This window comes from Pseudorasbora parva, chromosome 14 (genome assembly GCF_024679245.1).
Source record: "Pseudorasbora parva isolate DD20220531a chromosome 14, ASM2467924v1, whole genome shotgun sequence".
NCBI lineage: Eukaryota > Metazoa > Chordata > Actinopteri > Cypriniformes > Gobionidae > Pseudorasbora > Pseudorasbora parva.
The window spans coordinates 17610609-17631216 of record NC_090185.1 but is presented as its reverse complement, the minus strand read 5'-3'; the positions used below and the strand labels follow the sequence as shown (position 1 = coordinate 17631216).

The 20608-nt window shown below is 39.4% G+C and overlaps 1 protein-coding gene across 1 annotated transcript; it reads left to right on the top strand.

The window, feature by feature from the left end:
• Nucleotides 1-283: 283 nt before the first annotated feature.
• On the top strand, nucleotides 284-19536 carry plcd4a (phospholipase C, delta 4a). The gene is made up of 16 exons (XM_067415714.1): nucleotides 284-1501; nucleotides 3224-3277; nucleotides 3978-4136; nucleotides 5987-6215; nucleotides 6479-6608; nucleotides 6763-6994; nucleotides 7226-7427; nucleotides 7588-7732; nucleotides 9242-9394; nucleotides 11120-11287; nucleotides 14081-14237; nucleotides 14328-14444; nucleotides 17050-17228; nucleotides 17310-17442; nucleotides 17699-17848; nucleotides 17929-19536. The coding sequence occupies exons 2-16, from the start codon at nucleotides 3238-3240 to the stop codon at nucleotides 18018-18020; spliced, it is 2286 nt and encodes a 761-aa protein (XP_067271815.1). The 5' UTR covers nucleotides 284-1501; nucleotides 3224-3237; the 3' UTR covers nucleotides 18021-19536.
• The last annotated feature ends 1072 nt before the right edge of the window (nucleotides 19537-20608 follow it).

The following is a 20608-nucleotide window of genomic DNA, read 5'->3' as shown; positions in this document are numbered from 1 at the left end:
TCATCTGAGGGCTCCGCTAAAGGGCCCCAGGGAAGGAAGCCAAACGTAGACAATAGACTTTTGAGTTGTGCACTACAAACACGTATTAAACTCCCTGACATGCGCGTTTCAGAGCCAGACTGAAAGCGGGCGGTGCTGTTACATATAAGGCTTTCAAGGTGCCATTTGAATATTTAATGAACATTCAGTCACTTATTTGATCATCTGTATATGTAGTAAAGTGATGCCCCTTCATAATTTTTAAAGGGAACACTTTTTATAAACTTAGTGCACATTGCTAACAGTTTCTACTGACCAGATACTGGCATTACTTGTACAGGTAAGTATTTACCGAAGCCTCTTGAAGGTAAGGTTCGCTAAAAAAGCGCTGAATAAACTGTTTTTGAGGGAAAACGGCTTATTATTTAATGAATCGACAGCCCATCAGTTAAACTTCAACATGTTTTCTCTTAAACAAAGTTTTGGATTGAACTATTTTTAAAGTTTATACCGAAAATAAAAAGTTTTATAAGAGAAGTCACAGACAATTTCGCGTGGGATGATTCAGATATTCAGTGCTTTTTCAGTAAAGCACGCCGCCACTGGACTCTAGAGCAGTGGAGACGTGTTCTCTGGAGTGACGAATCACACTTCTCTGTCTGGCAATAGAATGGACGAGTCTGCGTTTGGCGGTTACCAGGAGAACGGTACTCACCTGACTGCATTGTGCCGAGTGTAAAGTTTGGTGGAGGGGGGATTATGGTGTGAGGTTGCTTTTCAGTGGTTGGGCTTTATCTCTTAGTTCCAGTGAAAGGAACTCTTAATGTTTCAGCATACCAAGACATTTTGGACAATTTCATGCTCCCAACTTGGTGGGAACAGTTTAGGGATGGCCCCTTACTATTCCAACATGACTGCGCACCAGTCCACAAAGCAAGGTCCGTGAAGACATGGATGAGCGAGATTGGTTTGGAGGATCTTGACTGGCCTGCACAGAGTCCTGACCTCAAACCAACAGAAACCTCATGGCAACACACTAAAAACACTTAGCAAATGCTACAATACAATCAAAATTGCAATTGTGCAGCAACTCCCTAACATTATGTCTAAAAACCACCCAGAGCATGTGACCCACCCAAAACCTATAGGTTGTCACATCGCAGGAATGCAACACTCCAGTTACGCAGTACCGGGATTGTGTTTCCTCCACAAAACTGACATACCCTCGTTTTATCTGAACAGAGGGACAGAGAGACGCAAGACAGAGCAGCCAGAGGGGGAAGGAAGACAAGATGTTTTGACTCCCAAAGGAGAAAGAAAGTATATTTTGTGGATAACAGCCTGTGTTTGTGTGGATTTGTGTGTGTGTGTCAGAGGGAGGTGTGTTGTGGTAAGATCAGCTGTGGTGAGATGTGGACGGTCAGTCCGGCTCTGTTGCAGCGGGGGCCACATTACACCGGCTTCTCCTGAATTGTGCTCATCTTCAAAGCCGAATACAGATCCGACTATGAGCCCACAGAGGGTAAGTGGATCTTCAACCCTAAGATTTTAACAATTATAATACATAAATAAATAGCCTTCTTTATTATAAACGTTCATGTACCGATCCAGGATACTTGTACAGATACTCTTCATACCTGTTGCTTTTGTCTTTCTGCTGTTAGTTAAATAGTTCTATTTTTTATTTTTAACATTTATACAAATGATGATTAAAAAAAAAACTTTTATATTGTTGTTTTATTTATTTTTAAATTGTTTTAATTTTTAATAAAACAAGATGTAAATAAAAATACAGTGCATATAAAAGTAATATTATTTAGCAGTAATCACTTAATGTTTTCACACATTTCTGTGTGCTGTTGTCATGCTTATAATTTTGGTGTTAGAGTGGGTTGTAACAGCAGTTAGCAATAGATTATTTGAAATAATCTGGAGAATTGAGAAAAATACTTGAGTTGAGCATGCTTTTGTTAAGAACGCAACAGTAATGTTGGACATTTTGTCTGCCATCTTTAAGGCGACTGACCGTTGCCTCGTGAAATCTGAATCTCCATTTCAACTTTGGCTGGGTTTTACAACACGTCTATAAATGCTCACATGGCAAGCTTGTGGTTGTTAATTTTTTTGTTTTAAGATTAGTGTGTTCTTAATTTTAACATAAACTATTGCTGTCAAATCTTGCTTGGTTTGAGTGCCATTTTGTCATGCAAATAAAAACAAAAACTCACCATTATGGTGATCAGTGTTCACTTTGGTTGGGTTTCAAAGGAAAAGTAATGCTTTTAAAAGTTGACCTAGCATCTGAATAAAAACGTAACTATGGTTAAGGATTTAGTCAGAAATTAGGTCACCTTTTTAAATGAACCTATGTAATATTTCCCTTTGTCGTATAGTTGACCATGCTTGAGTCATACACAGACTTCAACATTCAGGATGCAAGTCAAGATTAAATCTAAAGTAAAAGATCAAGCACACTCTACAGTTCTTTTTTATTTACTAGAACTCTTGTGTAGGTGAGCTATACTATTTGTTAGCACAACATACTATTCCTATTTCACTTTACTTAGTTTTAAGGCAATTGGTTGGCATGCTTTTTTAAGTAAGTCTAACTAAATACTAGATTTTAGTTCATACAAATTAATTACATTTCGTTAATAGTAACAGCAGTTTCCTCAATCGTCCTCTTTGTGTGTATTTTTGTCTGATTTTGCATGACTGCGCAGTATTTGAGGGGAAGTGAGAGATGCTTTCACAAAGAACAGATCCGTACAAACATTGATGAGTCTGAGGCAACAGCTCTAGTGCTGATCCCTGTATTAAAGCCTTACGTCCATGGGATTTTCACTAACAACAGGCATTTACACTGTCTGAAAATACTTGTTTGAGGGTGTGCATGTGTTTAAAACAAAAGCAGTGAAAAAGTTGTCAAATGTAGGACTAGACTAAACATAAGTCCTTAGAATTAATATTAAGGGTTATCACTCTGCATGACTGATGCAGTCCAATTTCTTTATATTTCACATTTATGGTTAATGTTCATTTTGTTTGTTTAAAATGGCAGTGTTAAAATCAATATTTTTTTTATTGTACATTTATTTTGTCTTTAATATGCTTGCCTCTAAAATGCTTAGAAGCGTAAATGCTATTGTATGTTATGTTTTATGAACTGTTATCCATTTTAACATACTTCTCCGCTTATGTCAGTGAGACGATTCATTTATTCTCTCTCTTTATTTAAAAATAGGAGACGCCTAAAAAATGACAGAACGACAAATGGCTTCTACTGAAAGGAGCCTACGTAAGTTTACATTGAAACTATGGGGGGGGGGGGGTCCTCATTGCCATCAGTGTATTTATTTCTTCCTTAATCACTGATTGTATGTTGTTTATGTAGCCACACTTTTGTAGTGATATAAAGGTTAGTCCATCAGTTTCAAAACCTACATTGTTGAGGTCCAGACTTTATAAGAGGGCTTGATTGTGTTCTGATTCACAAATAACATTTTTAAAATATTAAAGACAAGTCTTAATAGTTCCTGTAGCTAAACTTGTAGATTCTAGGACTAGACATTATTTTGATAGTCCTCTTTAGAAATTCTACTAACTATAAGTAACTTTGCAGCTAACACTCATTAATTTGTAACTACATGTAAACTAACTCTCATTAGAGTATTAGTAGATTGTTAGGTTAGCTGCAAAGTTATAGTCAATAGAACGTCCTGCTAGTTGACATATATTTGCAAAGTTACTTATATTTAGAAGAATTTCTAAAGTGGAAATAAAGTGTTACTTATTACAGTGCTAGCAACACCATGTTACAAGGACTGCCAAAACTCATCTGGTTGATATCTGTACAACTGAAGGATTCATTATCTGGTCATGAGAGACAAGGGGGTGTTTTTCTGTGTTTTGTTTTCATGTGAATCTGGGTCAGGTGCATTACCTGTCGTCTGACCCCTCCTCGCCCTCTTAGTCTCCTGTGCGGTCTTGCTCCTCAGGTATCCAGGCTGATGACAACCTGAAGTCCATGGTCGTCGGCACAGTGATGAGAAAAATCAAGTCTCGCACATGGAAAAAGCAGCGGTATTTCCGGCTTCAAGAAGACTGCATGACTATTTGGTACAAGAGCAAGAAAGCTGGAAATGCCCACTCCACCTGTAAGTAGAGCTAACAAGACAATCTATAATTATTAGTCATTTATCCAAAGCAACAGACTGTATTAAAATTACAATCCCATAGGCAGGGGTGTCCAATCCTCCTTCTGGAGGGCCACCTTTTTGCAAGGTTTAGTTTCAACAAATCTGCCAGGAAGTTTGGAGGGATCCTGAAGGCCTTGATTGGCTGGTTTAGGTGTGTTTAATTGGGGCTGGAGCAGAACGCAGCTGGAAGGTGGCCCTACAAGAGCAGGATTGGACACCCCTACAACACGAGAAACCTGAGGTTAAGTGTCCAACTTAAGGTCACAATGATGATGTTCATGGATCTACTCTTCCTATCTTTCTATAACCATCCTAGAACAAGTACACCATCACCCTAGACAGAAATATAATAGCATCATACTAGCAGAGTACAAGGTGATATCAGAACCTCTAGACCAGGGGTGTTCACTTCTGCTCCTGGAAGGTCAGTGTTAAGAGTTTAGCTGTAACTTGCTAGTTATTGCAAATACCTTGATTAGCCTGGTTATACCTGAAAATACTTGATTCATGTGTGTTTCATTAAGGTTTGAGCTAATAAGTAGGATATTGGCCCTCTAGGAGCAGGATTGGGTACCTCATGCTCTAGACAGGCAGTATGGTTTGGCTTAGGGTCAAGAGTCTTAATCTTGGACATTCACCTTCCAGGAGCAGGATTGGGTACCTCATGCTCTAGACAGGGTATTGTGTGTGGCTGGGGGGGTCAAGTCTTGAGCTTGGTTATTTGCCCTCTAGGAGCAGGATTGGGTACCTCATGCTCTAGACAGGGTATTGTGTGTGGCTTGGGGGGTCAAGTCTTGAACTTGGTTATTTGCCCTCTTGGAGCAGGATTGGGTACCTCATGCTCTAGACAGGGTGTAGTGTTTGGCTGGGATCAAGAGTTTTGAACTTGGATATTTGCCCTCCAGGAGCAGGATTGGGTACCTCATGTTTTAGATAGAGTGTAGTGTTTGGTTGAAGGTCAAGGGCTAGGAACACACCAAGCCAACGCAGACCAACTAGTGGTGTAGAAAGCAGTCTGCTCACATCTGCAGCGTCTCGGTTCAAATTTGCGCTGAGAAACCAAGCCGACGCTCACATCTGACGGCCAAGTAGCACGTCCGTTCTGCACCTACAGAAATGCCTTTCCGTACCAGCTGGTGGTGGTAGTCTGTTTTCGTTCTTCAACGCAGGAAACCAGAAGAGCTACAGGGATATAAACAAAGCAGATGCTGATTAAATAGTCTTCACTTGCCTCATTCCACACAGCCATATCTTTTTAAAATATTAATGTGTTTTGGAATGACAAATGTAAACAAATGAGACGAGTGTTCTGTGTGTTCCCTCTTGATTCTATCGTTTACTTGCTTCAGCACTTAATTTTTTTCCCCTCATGCACTGCTAGCTGAACAGCCAATCAGAATGATCAAATGACCCAACTGACCGTCAAGCGCCGACGCCAATTCAACATGTTGAATCAGCCAAAAAATAGCTGAGTTGGACCAACTTCAGCGGACAGTACGGAACACACCAAGAAAACTTAGTTGGCCGACGCACGAAAACTGGCTTGGTGTGTTCCTAGCTAAAGTCTTGATCTTGGATACTGGCCCTTCAGGAGCAGGATTGGGTACCTCATCATCTAGACAGTGTGTAGTGTTTGGCTGTTGTTGTTTTTTTTTTTTTGGCACTGACATCTCGAAACCACATAGATGTGGGATTAGTCTGGGTGTGGGCTTTGATGGGTTTAACATTGGTCTAGTCTTGACTCTAACTCTTAGGTTTTGTCCCTATTTGGATAGCTAAATTAAATGTTTGTTTATGTGTGCTTATAGTTTCTCTGGGCGATGTGGAGGCTGTGCGGGAAGGACATCAATCTGAGGTTCTGCTTAGTATTGCTGATGAGTTCCCACCTGACCGCTGTTTCACCCTTGTATTTCGTGGCCGACGGGGCAACTTGGATTTAGTGACCGAATCAGCAGAGGAGGCACGGTCATGGATAAATGGGATACGCAAACTCATCGATAACCTGGAGAACATGGGGCAAAGAGAGAAACTAGACCAGTATCCTTTACTGTGACTCTTTATCTATCTGTCTATCATTCCGCTCTCTGTCCATCTTACTCACACACAAAGGATTCACACAGGCTAAAAGGCATTAAAAGACACTTAAATCTGACACTTAAAGACACATCTGATGTCCTTAAGATTCTTATTTTACTTGGAATTAAGTCCAAGTACCTGAAATCAAATTAGGTGATAGGAACATTTCCTACTTTGGTATATCATGTGGAGCACTTTGGTTTTCCCTTAATTGCTGCTTCCAGGTGGATATGTGATTGGTTTAAAAAGGCAGACAAAAACAGAGATGGACGGATGAACTTTAAGGAGGTCAGAGATCTGTTGAAGATGATGAACGTGGACATGAACGAGCATCACGCTCTCCGTCTATTTACGGTAATGCACTTTCATGGCCAACCTACGGTTGCACTGCTTGATGTAGCTTCAGTTCAATGATGGTTTTGACACTTGACACACTAACGTAATTATTTGGTCATCCATTTCCAGCCAGTTTGTATTTGTACATTTTAGAGCTTCTCTTGTTCTGCAGATGGCGGACAAATCTCAGTCAGGTACTCTTGAAGATGATGAGTTTGTGCTGTTCTATAAGATGCTGACTCAGCGTGAAGACGTCCTGCGAGTGTTTCAGGAATATTCGGGTAATGGGCAGAAGCTAACGCTCCAAGATCTGAAAGATTTCCTGCAGGAGGAGCAGCTACACACGGATGGAGTTCATCAGTATGCACTGAGTCTCATTGAACGCTATGAACCTTCAGACACGGGTGAGTCATTTTGTGATGAAGCACAGCTAAAAGAGTTGTACTTTTCTTGCTCAAGTTTCTTCAAAGCTTATGTTGTTTGTATTTTACTTTCCACTTGCCATTGATCTGTTCAGGTCATCTTTGGGGGTTTGGCCTTCTGTCCCAAACAAATGTTTAACTTTCAAACTCACACTTGATAACTTTTAGTTCAAGGTAACTTAATGCTGCATTTTGTGTTATTCTTGACTTCAGCAAAAATGTTGCAAGCAATGACATTTGATGGGTTCCTGATGTATCTGAGTTCATCAGAGGGCTCCATCTTCAACCCTACCATGGTGGAACTATACCAGGACATGACTCAGCCTCTCTCACATTATTTCATATCATCTTCTCATAACACATACCTTCTGGAGGACCAAATCAGAGGACAAAGCAGCGTGGAAGGCTATATACGGTACACATTTTCAAAACCCTATATCAAGTAGGCATTTCCTAACCCACACAATCAATCAGCATGCTTTTCCATGTTAGAATGAGCATTTATCTGGTATAAAAGATACAGATGGTGTATTTTTTCTTATATTCATAAATATGAACTTGTATGGTTGTTTTAGAGCACTGAAACGTGGCTGTCGATGTGTAGAAGTGGACTGCTGGGATGGACCAAATGGAGAACCAATCGTCTATCATGGACACACGTTGACCTCCAAGATCTTCTTCAAGGATGTTGTCACTGTGCTGAGCAACTATGCCTTCAAAGTAGGTCACAAACTATGTTCATACACTCTTTCACAGCTGTGAGTTCCTAATAAAAAATAACTAATAGTAATGCTATCAAATGGTAATGCCACAGTACTTCAAATGTCATGATAATGAATGATATTCAAAAATGATGATTTTTGTAAGGTATATCAAGGAATACCATGGTATTGGCATTATAATAGTGTTACTGTTATTGTTATTGTTTATGTAAAACAATTTTAACATAAAATATACTGTATTATGGTACAGTGATGGTATCAGATGGTAGTTTATATACCAGGGTGATTGAAGAGTACTTCAATGAAAACCAAGGTATTACCATGGTATTTTGTAATACCGTTTCATTATCAAGGCACATGCATTTTAGTACCTTTAGTACCATGGTATATGGTAACATATTACCATAGTATATATGGTACCATATTACCTAAATACCATAGTATAACCATCTGATTCTATCACTGAACTATGGTACCACAGTACTTTTTTTTTTTTTAAAGGTGCCCTAGAATGAGTTAAATTGACAATATGTTAAATTGTTCTCCGATATCTACATAGAGGGTATGTGGCTTATTTAAGGGCAAATTTTTTTTCTTCAGTTTTACAGGTCCATTTACAACCCTATAAATTGTCCCTAGGATGTAATGCTCTGTTTTTACCTTATTTGGAAGAGTCAAGAATATTATTGTTGAGCTCTGCCTTGATTGGCTTATTTCAGCAGCTCACAGCTCACAGCTCACAACAGTTCAGCAAAGCGGCCTTGCAAAAACATCATAGGCCTACTTCAGTTCTCAAAAATATAAATATATAACTTTTTGAGCCTTGTCAAATGACTATTGTTTTAACTTATATGGTGGAAAAGGTGACGTAAGCAACGTATCTACGGTTGTATTTTGTAATACAAAATAATATTACCGTTTGTCATTAGACACACTATTTAGTTTTGTATGGTACTTGGAGTTTCCTATTGTTACTGTAAGCATCTTGCGTTATCTGGACAATGCTGTCTCTCTAAGAAACTTTCAATTTAATCAGAAATTGTTTAAACAGCTAGTCAATAAGTGTTTAAATCACTACTTACTGCTTGCAGGAATATAGTCGGCCCTTTCTTCAGTTTAAGACGCTGAGTGAAGCTTGCTTGAAATGGGCCGAGTGGGATGATAAATGGGATGATAAATGGGATGTAAAATCCACCTTTAAATGGGATGATATCTGATAGAAATACCATGTTTGATATTAATGTGGTGTTAATTTAATACTTTTTATAAACCTCTTGAGATCTTTCTGTCTCTCCTTATCTTTAATCTTTCTAAACCAGGTTAGAGTACTTGCTTGCATTTTTGTGTGTGTGACAGGCTTGGGCCAGGGCACCATTCCCTTCTGTTTGTGTGTAATGTGATCTAGGGCAGTCGACCCCTGCCTAGCAGTGTGTTAGCCGCTGTTCTCTGTCGAGTGTTCCATTTCACTCCATCACTTATTCACACACACACACTCTCCCCTCCTCAGGCATCGCAGTACCCTGTCATCCTGTCCATTGAGAACCACTGCAGTGTAGAGCAGCAGAAAGTCATGGCCCAACACCTCACCCAGATCCTGGGAGACAAGCTGCTGAAAAGCACTTTAGATGGAAAGATTCCCATCGGCTTCCCATCCCCCGAGGTGAGCCAGAGAGCGTGGATGCATGCGGTCAGTTAAACAAGTACTTAACAAGCCTACTTAATTGGACCGCTTAATGGGCAGTAAACGTCTAGCACTAGTCATTTATCTTGAAGTGTTCTCAAAGATCTTAAAGTTTCCACCCCACCTGCAGACGTGTGTATCAGAGTTCGGTGACCTCTCTATGATACATTCACTTTCTCCGACTGTTCACCTGGGGTGGCAGCCAGATGATCTATGTCCAAGCGACCCAGCCAAACTTAATTATTAAAGCAAACAACAATACCCCCCGCCCCACAAACGCATACGACCCTGGTGAAAAAAAGAAACAGCTCAGACTAACTTGAATTACCTTCCTTGTCAAGGCTAGCATCTCTAGTCTGGTAAAATGTGTTGACTGATGAATTCTTTACAGCTTATAAGCTTGGTGGGGATACCTGCACACAGGGGCGTAGTTTGCACATTTTATGAGACTTAAGATTTGACTCGGGACTCGACCTGAAATGACTTTAGACTTGACTCGACAAAAAAGACTTTAGCTTAGCATCTAGCACAGATCGGCTAGATGCTAATAATGTGTGGAAAACAATTAAAGATGCCGGAATATAATTTTATTAGCCATCGCATCCACAAAGGTTAATGACATTAACTCACACATCTAGCTGTTTTACTGTGGTGTTGCTGGGTGGCTCTTCTGGATTGTTAGCTTATTAAAAAATTAATAAAATCGAACATTTAAACCTAGCACTACGTTTTACTTTTATCAATCTTTTTGCAGCTTTTCTCTCTCTTAATGTGTATACGAGAGATAGAAATATGTTAATCCATTTATTAATAAAGACATAGTTCACCCAAAAATGAAAACTTGATGTTTTTCTGCTTACCCCCAGGGCCTCCAAGATGTAGGAGTGTTTGTTTCTTCAGTAGAGCACAAATTAAGATTTTTAACAACCGTTGCTGTGTTCCAGTCGTATAATGCATGTCAATGGGGTGTAATTCTATGAGAGTAAAAAACACAGACATATGAATCTATATTAAACCCTGTGGCTCGTGGCGACACATTGATGTCTTAAGACACACCGAGCAGTATTTGTTATTTTTTGACCTCATATCAGACGAATCTCATCTAGTATTCCCCAGCGCCATTACTTTGGCCAAAGAAGGTCAAAATACCGGCATAATATATATATATATATATATATATATATATATATATATATATATATATATATATATATATATATATATATATATATATATATTCCTCATTAGTGTCTGCGCGAATCCGTCAAATGAGGCATCTACATAAATATGTCTATGATCACGCCAGTATTTTGACCTTATTCGGTGGATATAATGGCACTCCCCCCATGTTGAAACCAAAACTACGCCCCTTGCCTGAACACCATCATTGTCGTTTTAGCATGGTCTAACCAAAAGTGTCATATTAAGTCCTCCATAGCTGTTTGCCACTAGAAGTATTAAACTGAACATCGTGGACTTCCTGGTGAGGCTAACTGACCAAGGAAGTCTTGCTAGTTTAAGTACAAATTCATTGATTCCTTTAAAAGAGATGTATTCCAATTTGACCAATCACTATTTTTTTCTAGTACTAAATTCAATTGTTTGTGTCAATGTGTGCACTGTTAAAGTCCATTACTGTATGAATTTTTAGATGGCTGCTGATGAAAGTGTATCCTCTCCATATTTGTGTGTGTGTGTGTATAGGATCTGAAAGGGAAGATTCTGTTGAAAGGAAAGAAGATAGGTGGATTAGAGGATAGCATGAATGGGGTGGTGGATGACCCTTTGACAGGAGAGGTGAGCGAAGAAGAGGAGACTGCTGAAATTGATGATGACCATCATCGCAATGACAGCATACGACATAGAGGCAAGGTACAGTGATACGTTCAATTCATATTAGCCAAGTGGACAAAGATCTGAGCTGGCAACAGAAAAGTTGTAAGTTTAAACCCCAGCAAAATTAGATACATGAACTATCAAAAGGAAATAATGGGGCATATCTAAGAGTACAATTTCTTTGGCTACTTCATATGCCAATGGATTGTAAAATATTGAACGGGGTCTTGTCTCACTGGTAGCTTATCAGGACTTCATCAGAGCTCTGCTGAGGCCTCAAGCAAGAGTTTCAGTCTGCCTAGACTTTAACCACAAGATTCGTATCTACTTACGTAACACCTAATGAACACACTCTTTCGTTTGGATCATCAATGGAAACTTCCACTTCTCTGTTCTGGACCGTAAACAGTTTACCGAAAGTAGACCAGCTTGTCTTATATTGTCGGTAGCAAAATATTCTGACTGACAAGAGTTGCACAGTGGCCCTGAAAACGAGCTGATTACATAAAGTGCTAATGAAAGTTGAATGGAGTGAAAAATTAAGCAATGTTGGGAAGGAAGTAGACAAACAAACAAGAAAATCCAAGAAAGAAAGTCAGAGCTAGATAAGACAGAAACGGCATATCTCCTGTGGTCTTCTGCCATCTGATAGGTTGCCATGTGCACTTGCTGGCACTGCTGTTACCATGCGACACTTGATTCTGTGAACTCTGGTTAGCGGCAGTCAGGGATCACCCCTCTTAGTTTCTCCAGTCCGAGATACAGTCATCTTGTTGACTTGTCAACTGGAACATTTTGGCATGTTGTTCAGTGAATAATTTGAACATTAACTGCTCTTTGGACTCTGGTTTAGGTTAACTAATAATAATTATTTAAATTACACATTTATCTCAACTGACTTACGGGGCTTTCGCACCAGAAGAAACTTTTTATAGTTCCTAGAACTATCGGAAGTACCCAGATTTTGGTGTGTTCGCACTGCAGGAACAAGGAGCGATTTCTAGGAACTCCTTTTGAGTAGGGTCTTACCCAGCACAATAGGAACTACTAATGACATAAGTGTACGCTGATTGGCTAAATACACGTGAAACACCGGCAACCGCCTTTTTAAAAAAGCTGCCTACACACACAGATTATAGTCTAAATACTTACTTCAGAAACTAACTATACGAACATGGAAAACCGAGATAAATGGACCTCTCAAACTTTTTGCTAAAGAGAAAACCCAATGCAACTTTGAGGGTGTCCAAATGCCTATTTCTGTCAAAATAAAAGTCACAACAACAAGCGGGAATTACGTCACTTCAGAGTTACTATTGGAGGTGTGAATGCAACCAGGAAAATGTTCCTAGGGGTACTTTTAGTTCTCTGGGAACCACCCTGGTGGCTAGTCTCTATAACTACCTGGTGCGAAAGCCTCATTACAGTACCCTTCCTACAAGGATATTCCCTCTGGAAGTATCTTTTTCAAGGGTACAATTTCGAAGGATTAACCCTTGCTGGCTTTGAACCTACAACTTTTGGTTGCCAGCCAGATCGAGGCTACGCCACCCTAGGCAAGTTGAATATCATGTTAAGATGGCACAGCAGGTTGGCAAGGACAAACCCAACAAATGGTAGTGTAAGATGAAGCCAGGTGGATACCTGTTCTCATTATCCATGGGTCGTCTGTCATGACATTGTCTAAGTAGTCCTGTGTTGAATGGTTTGGGTAGAACTGAATGCTTGCAGTAAAACAACATCATACAATTTAGCTAGTTGACATCTCAAACACCACAGCCATGTCAGAAGGTTTAAGATGCTGTTGGGTTAGTCAAAAGCAGTTGTGACTGCCAACATTTTTGTCTTTTGAGTTCTTAGTAAAGACCGGTACACAGTGCACAATTTGAAATAGATATTTACGACTGATTCTTGTCAGAATGCATTACATGGGAGGATTGAAATGGTGGCTAGCCAGCAAAAACTTCAGTGCTAAGGCTGCAAAAAAGTTCTTGCTCCCAGGGCTGCGAGAACAAAATGACGTAATTTTGTTCTCGCAGCCCTGGTTTGGAGTTCTCGCAGGTTGTTCTCGATACATTGCATGAGCAGAACTTTTTTCTTGCGGGTGTCCGAGAACTATTGTGTGATTGGTCATAGATTTAATGTGGGCGTGGTTAATGCGGAGAAACCCAGATGATCGGCACCTGCTTTTTTCTTGAAGTATGGAATGTACTGGCCTGAACGAACTTTGTTCTTGTTCTTGCCACCTCGAGAAAACGAAAACATTTCTTTGTTCTTGCAGAGTATGTTCCAAGCTTTAATTTTGATCATGGCTTCTCTTGAAAAGACAACTTAAAAGACAATGTGAAGCAAGGTGTTGGTTGGTTTGTTGTTGTCACTAATTGCGTCATCAGGTTTGGCACTCCTACTGTTTTTTGATTTGATGTTGTCATAGAAGTCACACTGCAGGACTGTGCGTCAAATCTTCTGACACTGCCAGAATTTCATCGTCATTAATCGGCTGTCTGAACATGTCAAACTAATGATTATAGATTTCATATTTTGGCCCAGGATCTGAAGAATCTTTTAGGATTTACAAAATTTGTCTCAGGATAAAATCAGTGTGAATCCTGCTGAACCCAGCTAAAAAAGGTGGTTTGCTGGTCTTAGCTGGTGTTCAGCTGGGGGTGGCAAGCTTGCCTCGAAGGCCTGACCTGCTAAAAGGTGTCTGCAAACCCTTTAAAACCATCAAAAAGATCAGCCTGGTCAGCTGAACCACCAACGGCTGAGATAATCAAACCAATGTGGAACTGTCAAACTGAACTGAAGGACTGTTTTTGTACCATCTAGAAATCCAAGCAGCGACTGTCTAAAGAGCTGTCCGACTGTGTGGTTTACTGCAAGAGTGTCCACTTTAGCAGCTTTAAACATTCACGAATTCACTCCAAGTTTTACGAGATCTCCTCCTTCACTGAATCTAAGGCCCGGAAACACATAAGGGAGACAGGTAAAGGAAACATGAGTCTGACTGCTTATAACATTTCAAATTATTATTTTTTTGAGAATTGTATTGTCTTACTTTGTCTCTGTACAACAGGACTGGAGTTTGTTCACCATAACACTCGTCAGTTGAGCCGGGTTTACCCCAGTGGTTTGAGAACAGACTCGTCCAACTTCAACCCACAGGACATGTGGAACGCAGGGTGCCAAATTGGTGAGCCTACCTGAAACAGTAAAAAAAGGGGTTTCAGTTGTTTTTTTTAATAATTCATGAAATTCTGTTTCATCTAGCCTAGCTAAGATACGTTTCTTGAGCGCTTTCATGGAATTTTAGAATATTTTCTATTAATGAACTATGTGATTCATATCAAAGTGTTGGGTCAAACTTGCTATGTACTAGAAATTTGTTTTACTAGTCTTGAAAAATGCAGATTTACAGCCCTAGCTTTAACCAAGTGATGTGCTGGTGTAATCTAGCAATCAAGCTGGTTAAAGGGGGGGTGAAACACTCAGTTTCAGTCAGTGTCATGTCAATCTTAAGTACCTATAGAGTAGCATTGCATCCTGCATATCTCCGAAAAGTCTTTATTTTTTTAATAATTATATAAGAAAGATGCGCTGTTCCGAGTCTTTCCGAAAAAAGCCGAGCGGGTGGGGGCGTATCGTGTGGGCGGAGCTAAATAATGACGTGTGTGCGCTGCTGTTATTGTGTTGAGTGCGTCGTAAAGCTGTGTCATCCCTAACAGCGGGAAAAACTTTATTCAAAATAAAAATATGGCTTTTAATCAGATACAGCCATACATCTATGATCCGGAATCAGACCCAGAGGCTGCAGTTGAACAGGAGCAGCAGCAAAAATGACTAGAGCAGGACGTCTCTATGTGGTACAAGTTATACACAAACTATATAATATGCTTAGCGACTTGTGTTATTTACATATTTACACTTGAATTATATCGTCGTATTTTTGTCTTTGAAGGTGTACATGTGAGAAGTGCAGTTGTGCACGTGTGTGCTTACGCGTGGTTTGTGTAGACAATTGTAACGTTATTAAGCGGACTGGTTTTGCACGGCAGGCTAAGTTAGTGTTTACATAGAAAGACATGGAATAGTAGCACATTTGAATGAAGAAGCGCGCTTATTTAGTTCAACATATTTCCCCACTCTTTGTGTATTGTTGTTTGGAGTGCTTTTACAATACACAAACATAAAGTTACACATATAGTGGCCAGCTAAACAAATGTACACGCACTACACATCGCATGCTCCATTGATCAATTTATATATATAGTAATATATATAGTAACTATACGTGATCATGTTTGGGCTACTTGATGAGCATAGGCAAAAACACAGACATTTGAAGCAGTCTAACTCACCGCCCGCGGTTCTAACGTTGGGACCTTTATCGTTGGGACTGCTCCATCCTTCAGCATTAGGCGATTGGAAAATCCGGCGTCGAGCTGGGCCTTGTTTATGAAACAGTCGGCACCGAAATGCAGCGAACAGATATAAACATTCGCGCAACTCAGTTGCTGATCCGGAAAAGCAAATTCCATCCGCTGTTGCCTTAACGCGGGGGTTTTGGGGAATCTGTGCAGGACTGTCTTGGTCTGGCAACCAAAAACGCACTTTTTGATGTCATTGTTAATTGTGCACATCACCTGTGCAGCGCAGCCTACGAGCCAGCGCTTTACTTTCGCTCTCTCCCTCTCTCTCTCTCACGCTTTTCCGGTAGAATTGTCCGTAAGGCCCATACAAGGAAATTCCGCCCCCATTAACGTCAAAGGGGACGCATGATCGCAAAAAACTTGCCGAAACTTATGACTAACCGGAAGTAGTATTTTTGACAATATAATAATCCATATTTACAACTTTATAAACTAAAATAAGCTTCCAGCAAACGGCCGTACGCATCGATTTACAGCAAAAGATTAACCCTTGACCTGACATATGATGTTTTGATGAAAGCAAATTTTTAAAGAGAAATGTCCGAAGATTTTCAGGTAAGAGAAGAGGAGCTTGAGTTTGTTGCCCAGCGCTATTTGCTTGAACTGCGAGAGGCGTCAATGACTTCTACATCCTACGTCATACATCACATCAAGTCGACTTGCGTAGGCCATCTGCCGGAAGCTAGTTACTTTAGTTGATAAAGTTATAAATATGAATATTTTTCATATGAACAGCATCGGAGACTGACACGGAAGAGTAGAAATTGTTATATAAAGTTTTGCTTTTTGCACAAAAAGAATTCTTGACGTTTCATAAAATTAAGGTTGAACCATTGTAGTCACGTGGACTATTTTAACAATGTCTATACTATCATCCTGTGCCTTGAAAGTGGCTAACGTTGAAGTCTGTGTGGGGTCAGAAAGCTCTTGGATTTCATAAAAAATATCTTAATATTTGTTCTGATGAACGAAGGTCTTACAGGTTTGGAATGACATGGGGGTGAGTCATTAATGACAGAATTTTCATTTTTGCGTGAACCCTTTTTTTCCCCTTTAAACCCAACTTGGAATAGCAAACCATTATAGGCTAGGTTAATGTAGGATATTTAGTTGATGAACATTGCTAGTTAGAGAAACTAGCCAAGACATCACTAGTATAACAGCTTAAATGTCATGCTTTATTCAGGAAAATGTTCTACTGGAAATTGTTTTATGCAGGATCTCTTACTAATACAAACGCTGGTAAATATTTTTCATTGCTAAGTGTAGCCTTCTCTTCTCTTCTCTTCTCTTCTCTTCTCTTCTCTTCTCTTCTCTTCTCTTCTCTTCTCTTCTCTTCTCTTCTCTTCTCTTCTCTTCTCTATTCAGTTGCTTTGAACTTTCAGACTGCAGGGGTTGAGATGGATCTAAACGACGGCTTATTCAGTCAGAACGGGCATTGTGGCTACGTACTGAAACCAGCGTTCATGCGCAACGCTGGCGAAAGGTTTGATCCAGAAAACCCCCAAAACCGAGAAGGTTACAATCCGCTTAGCCTGTCTATACAGGTAGAAACCTTAATTCCTTTGTATGTGCTGGTCTTAGATGACATGCGTATATGTTAAACTTGCATTGTGTGTTCATTCCAGGTCATCAGCGGCCAACAGCTTCCCAAGGTAAACATCAAGGAGGGCTCAATAGTTGATCCTCTCGTTCGGGTGGAAATTCATGGCATACAGCTGGACCAGGCCAAGCAGGAAACCAGATACATAGACAACAACGGTCAGTTAAAACGTATAGAACAGAGTTGTGTCTAGACTGAGAAAGTCTAGACGGAGTAAAACCAGAGATCTAGTTGCGGTTGATAGACTAAAACTTGAAACAAATCTTGTTTTTAAGCAAATGGCTTTAAGCGAATGTACTATGTGAAACTAGTAAGGTCACTGGTATTTTATTAAAAGTACATTGCAGATGTACAGTAGAATGGCATGTCGCGTACTGTTAATGCTAGAAATTTCATTTCAATTCGTCTCTGCAGGTTTCAACCCGGTATGGTACGACACACTTCAGTTCACCGTTCACGCCCCTGAGTTGGCACTGGTTCGGTTTGTCGTAGAGGACTATGATAAAACATCAAAGAACGATTTTGTGGGACAGTTCACTCTCCCTTTCACCTGTATTCAACCAGGTACGTTCCATCTAATGCATTTAAAAATTAATCCTCTGTCGAGCTACTGTTAATACTAAGCACGCTTTTCTTTCTTGTAGGATATCGTCACATCCATCTCCTGTCTAAGGACGGCACCAGCATACCTCCTTCCTCACTTTTTGTTCACATCCGGATAACTAAACTAACGTAAAGCAAAGCGACTGAATGTAATGGTGTCTTGCATTGACACAAGCACAAAAGGAGCATCAATTTCAAGTCTTCCCAGTCAACACTTGTTTGCAGAATGCAAAAATCATAATGAATACAATTTTTAAAAATCTAATTTAAAATTCACACTTTTAAGGTAAACTTGTGTTGCTATAGATTTAGTTCATTTATACGCCAAATAATTTTATAGTAATTTTATTTACTTTTAAGATTTGTGTGATTGTAGTCTACTATGTCTAAGTTCCACTTTAATGAGATACGTGTCCAAGTTGTGTTTTAACTTTAAGGACTAAAAATAAGTTGCTACATTTTGTTAGTCAATGACCCAGATATTTCACATGGTTACCATGCATGGCAAGTCTTAATATCTTGCTTTATGTATTTTAGAAACATTTTAATAGAAAATGTTTGGTTCTTGTTGGAGTCGTACCACTCCAATTCAGTAGTACTTACAGTGGTGTTTGAGTTAACTGCTCCTTTGGAATAAAGCAGAGCGATAATGGCACTAGGGCTCAATTACAATCTACCTTTGGCCCCGAAGTACCTCAGGGGCCAGACTCAATTACACAGAGATACAGAAGGCAGTGAAAATGACCCCGTCTGTTCCCACATCAACCTACCTGGATACAGTATACATTTCAAAATACATTTACTCTTAAAGGGATAGTTCACCCAAACATTTTAATTACCCTATGATTTACTCACCCTCAAGCCATTCTAGGTGTATATGAATTTCTTCTTTCAGATGAATACAATCAGAGTTATTATATAAATGTCTAGGCTCTTCCAAGCTTTATAATGGCAGGGGTTGAGACTTTGAAGCCCAAAAAATACATCAATCATATAAGTACTCCACACGGCTCCAGGGGTTTAATAAAGGCCTTCTGAAGCAAAGCGATCGTTTTTTGTAAGAAAAATGTCCATATTTTAAACTATAGACTAAAATAAATAGCTTCTGACAGATGGCAAGTCGACTTACGGCAAAAGAGTAACCCATGACGCGATGTATGACGTACGATGTAGGAGTTATAGGAAGATAGGAAGGCTTTTATTAACTCCCTCGGAGCCACATGGATTACTTTTATGATGGATAAATGCACTTTTTTGGGCTTCAAAAACTCAACCCTCTTTCACTGCCATTATAAAGCTGGAAGAGCCAGGACATTATGTAACATATCTCAGATTGTATTTATTTGAAAGAAGAAAGTCATACACATCTAGGATGGCTTGAGGGTGAGTAAATCATGGGGTAATTTTCATTTTTGGGTGAACTATCCCTTTAAATGCATCAACTTTCACCTAGTATGTGTAAGATAAATGAAAGTAGATTATTCTGAATCATGTCAAGTCATTTGTTAAATCAAATGTATGCTGCTGGACTAATAGTGTTAATTTTTGTATTTCTAAGCTTTGTATGAGCCTGATCTATACTGTTTTTGTAACATTGCTCAGTAACTAAACTGTCTGTTTTGCTTGTATATATGTATGTATGTATTTATTTGCCATATTCATTAAAGATATTTTAAAAGGACTAACTGTTTCTGTTGCCAACACAAGTTCCAGTTTATACCAATTTTTAAACGATTAAGCAATGAGGAGACTAAAAATTATGAATTGCATCATAAAACAAGCCGGTTTCTTGACCATCTTAAGTATAAGGTATATTTAAAAGGTACTTTAATAGCGGGACATTGTTTAACACGTTAAAAGTGTTGAAAAAAACAAAAATGTACATGAAAGTCCCTTTATCACGCTGTTACAAGTTACATTTCTTATTATTATTTACATGAGGTATGTGTCTTATAGTATAGTTCGTGTTCTTTGATTAGGTTTGTTTAAGGGTGCTTTCACACCTACCTTGTTTGGTCCGGATTTTCGGACTTTTCAGTTTGGTACGAACCAAAATTACAGGTGTGAAACCTCCCCCGGACCATGGTCCGGACCAAACAGACGAAATTTGGTCCGACGAAAAGAGGTAGTCTCGGTCCGGACCAAACAGAACAAAGGTTCGGTTCGTTTCTTGTGTGAAAGCATTTTCTGTATAGTTCGGACTTTCAGACCATTTACAGGAAGTTCTGGTGTAGGATTAGTGAAAAAACACAGATTAAACTCACTGCACATGTGAGCAGCAGTGATGGAGCGCGCAGCATTTTATCCAGAACCGCTTGTGTACTCATGTCAGCTCGCGTGAACAGCGTGCTCTGCTTGACTATATGAGTTTCGGTTTATTTATGAGACCGCTCCAGTTCATGTGCAACGCAAATGATCACTCCGTCACGGGATGTCTGCTATATTATTTATTTAAGCTTATTTATTAAATTCAGGCAAACGATGAAACATTTATTAAAATTAAGATACAAAATAAAGCTTTCTACAAAACAAATCTTAATGTCTTTGACATATATTGCACATCTGTGCACGTTTCATAATCAATTTAGCCTAGATGAAATTTAAAAATAACATTATAATATTTAAACATAACTATAAAATAAAATACATTGTTTGGCTAAAAAGCCTATCTTTTAGGAGCTCCTCCTTTCCTGTCGGCGCCGATAAAATGTTTGCTCAACG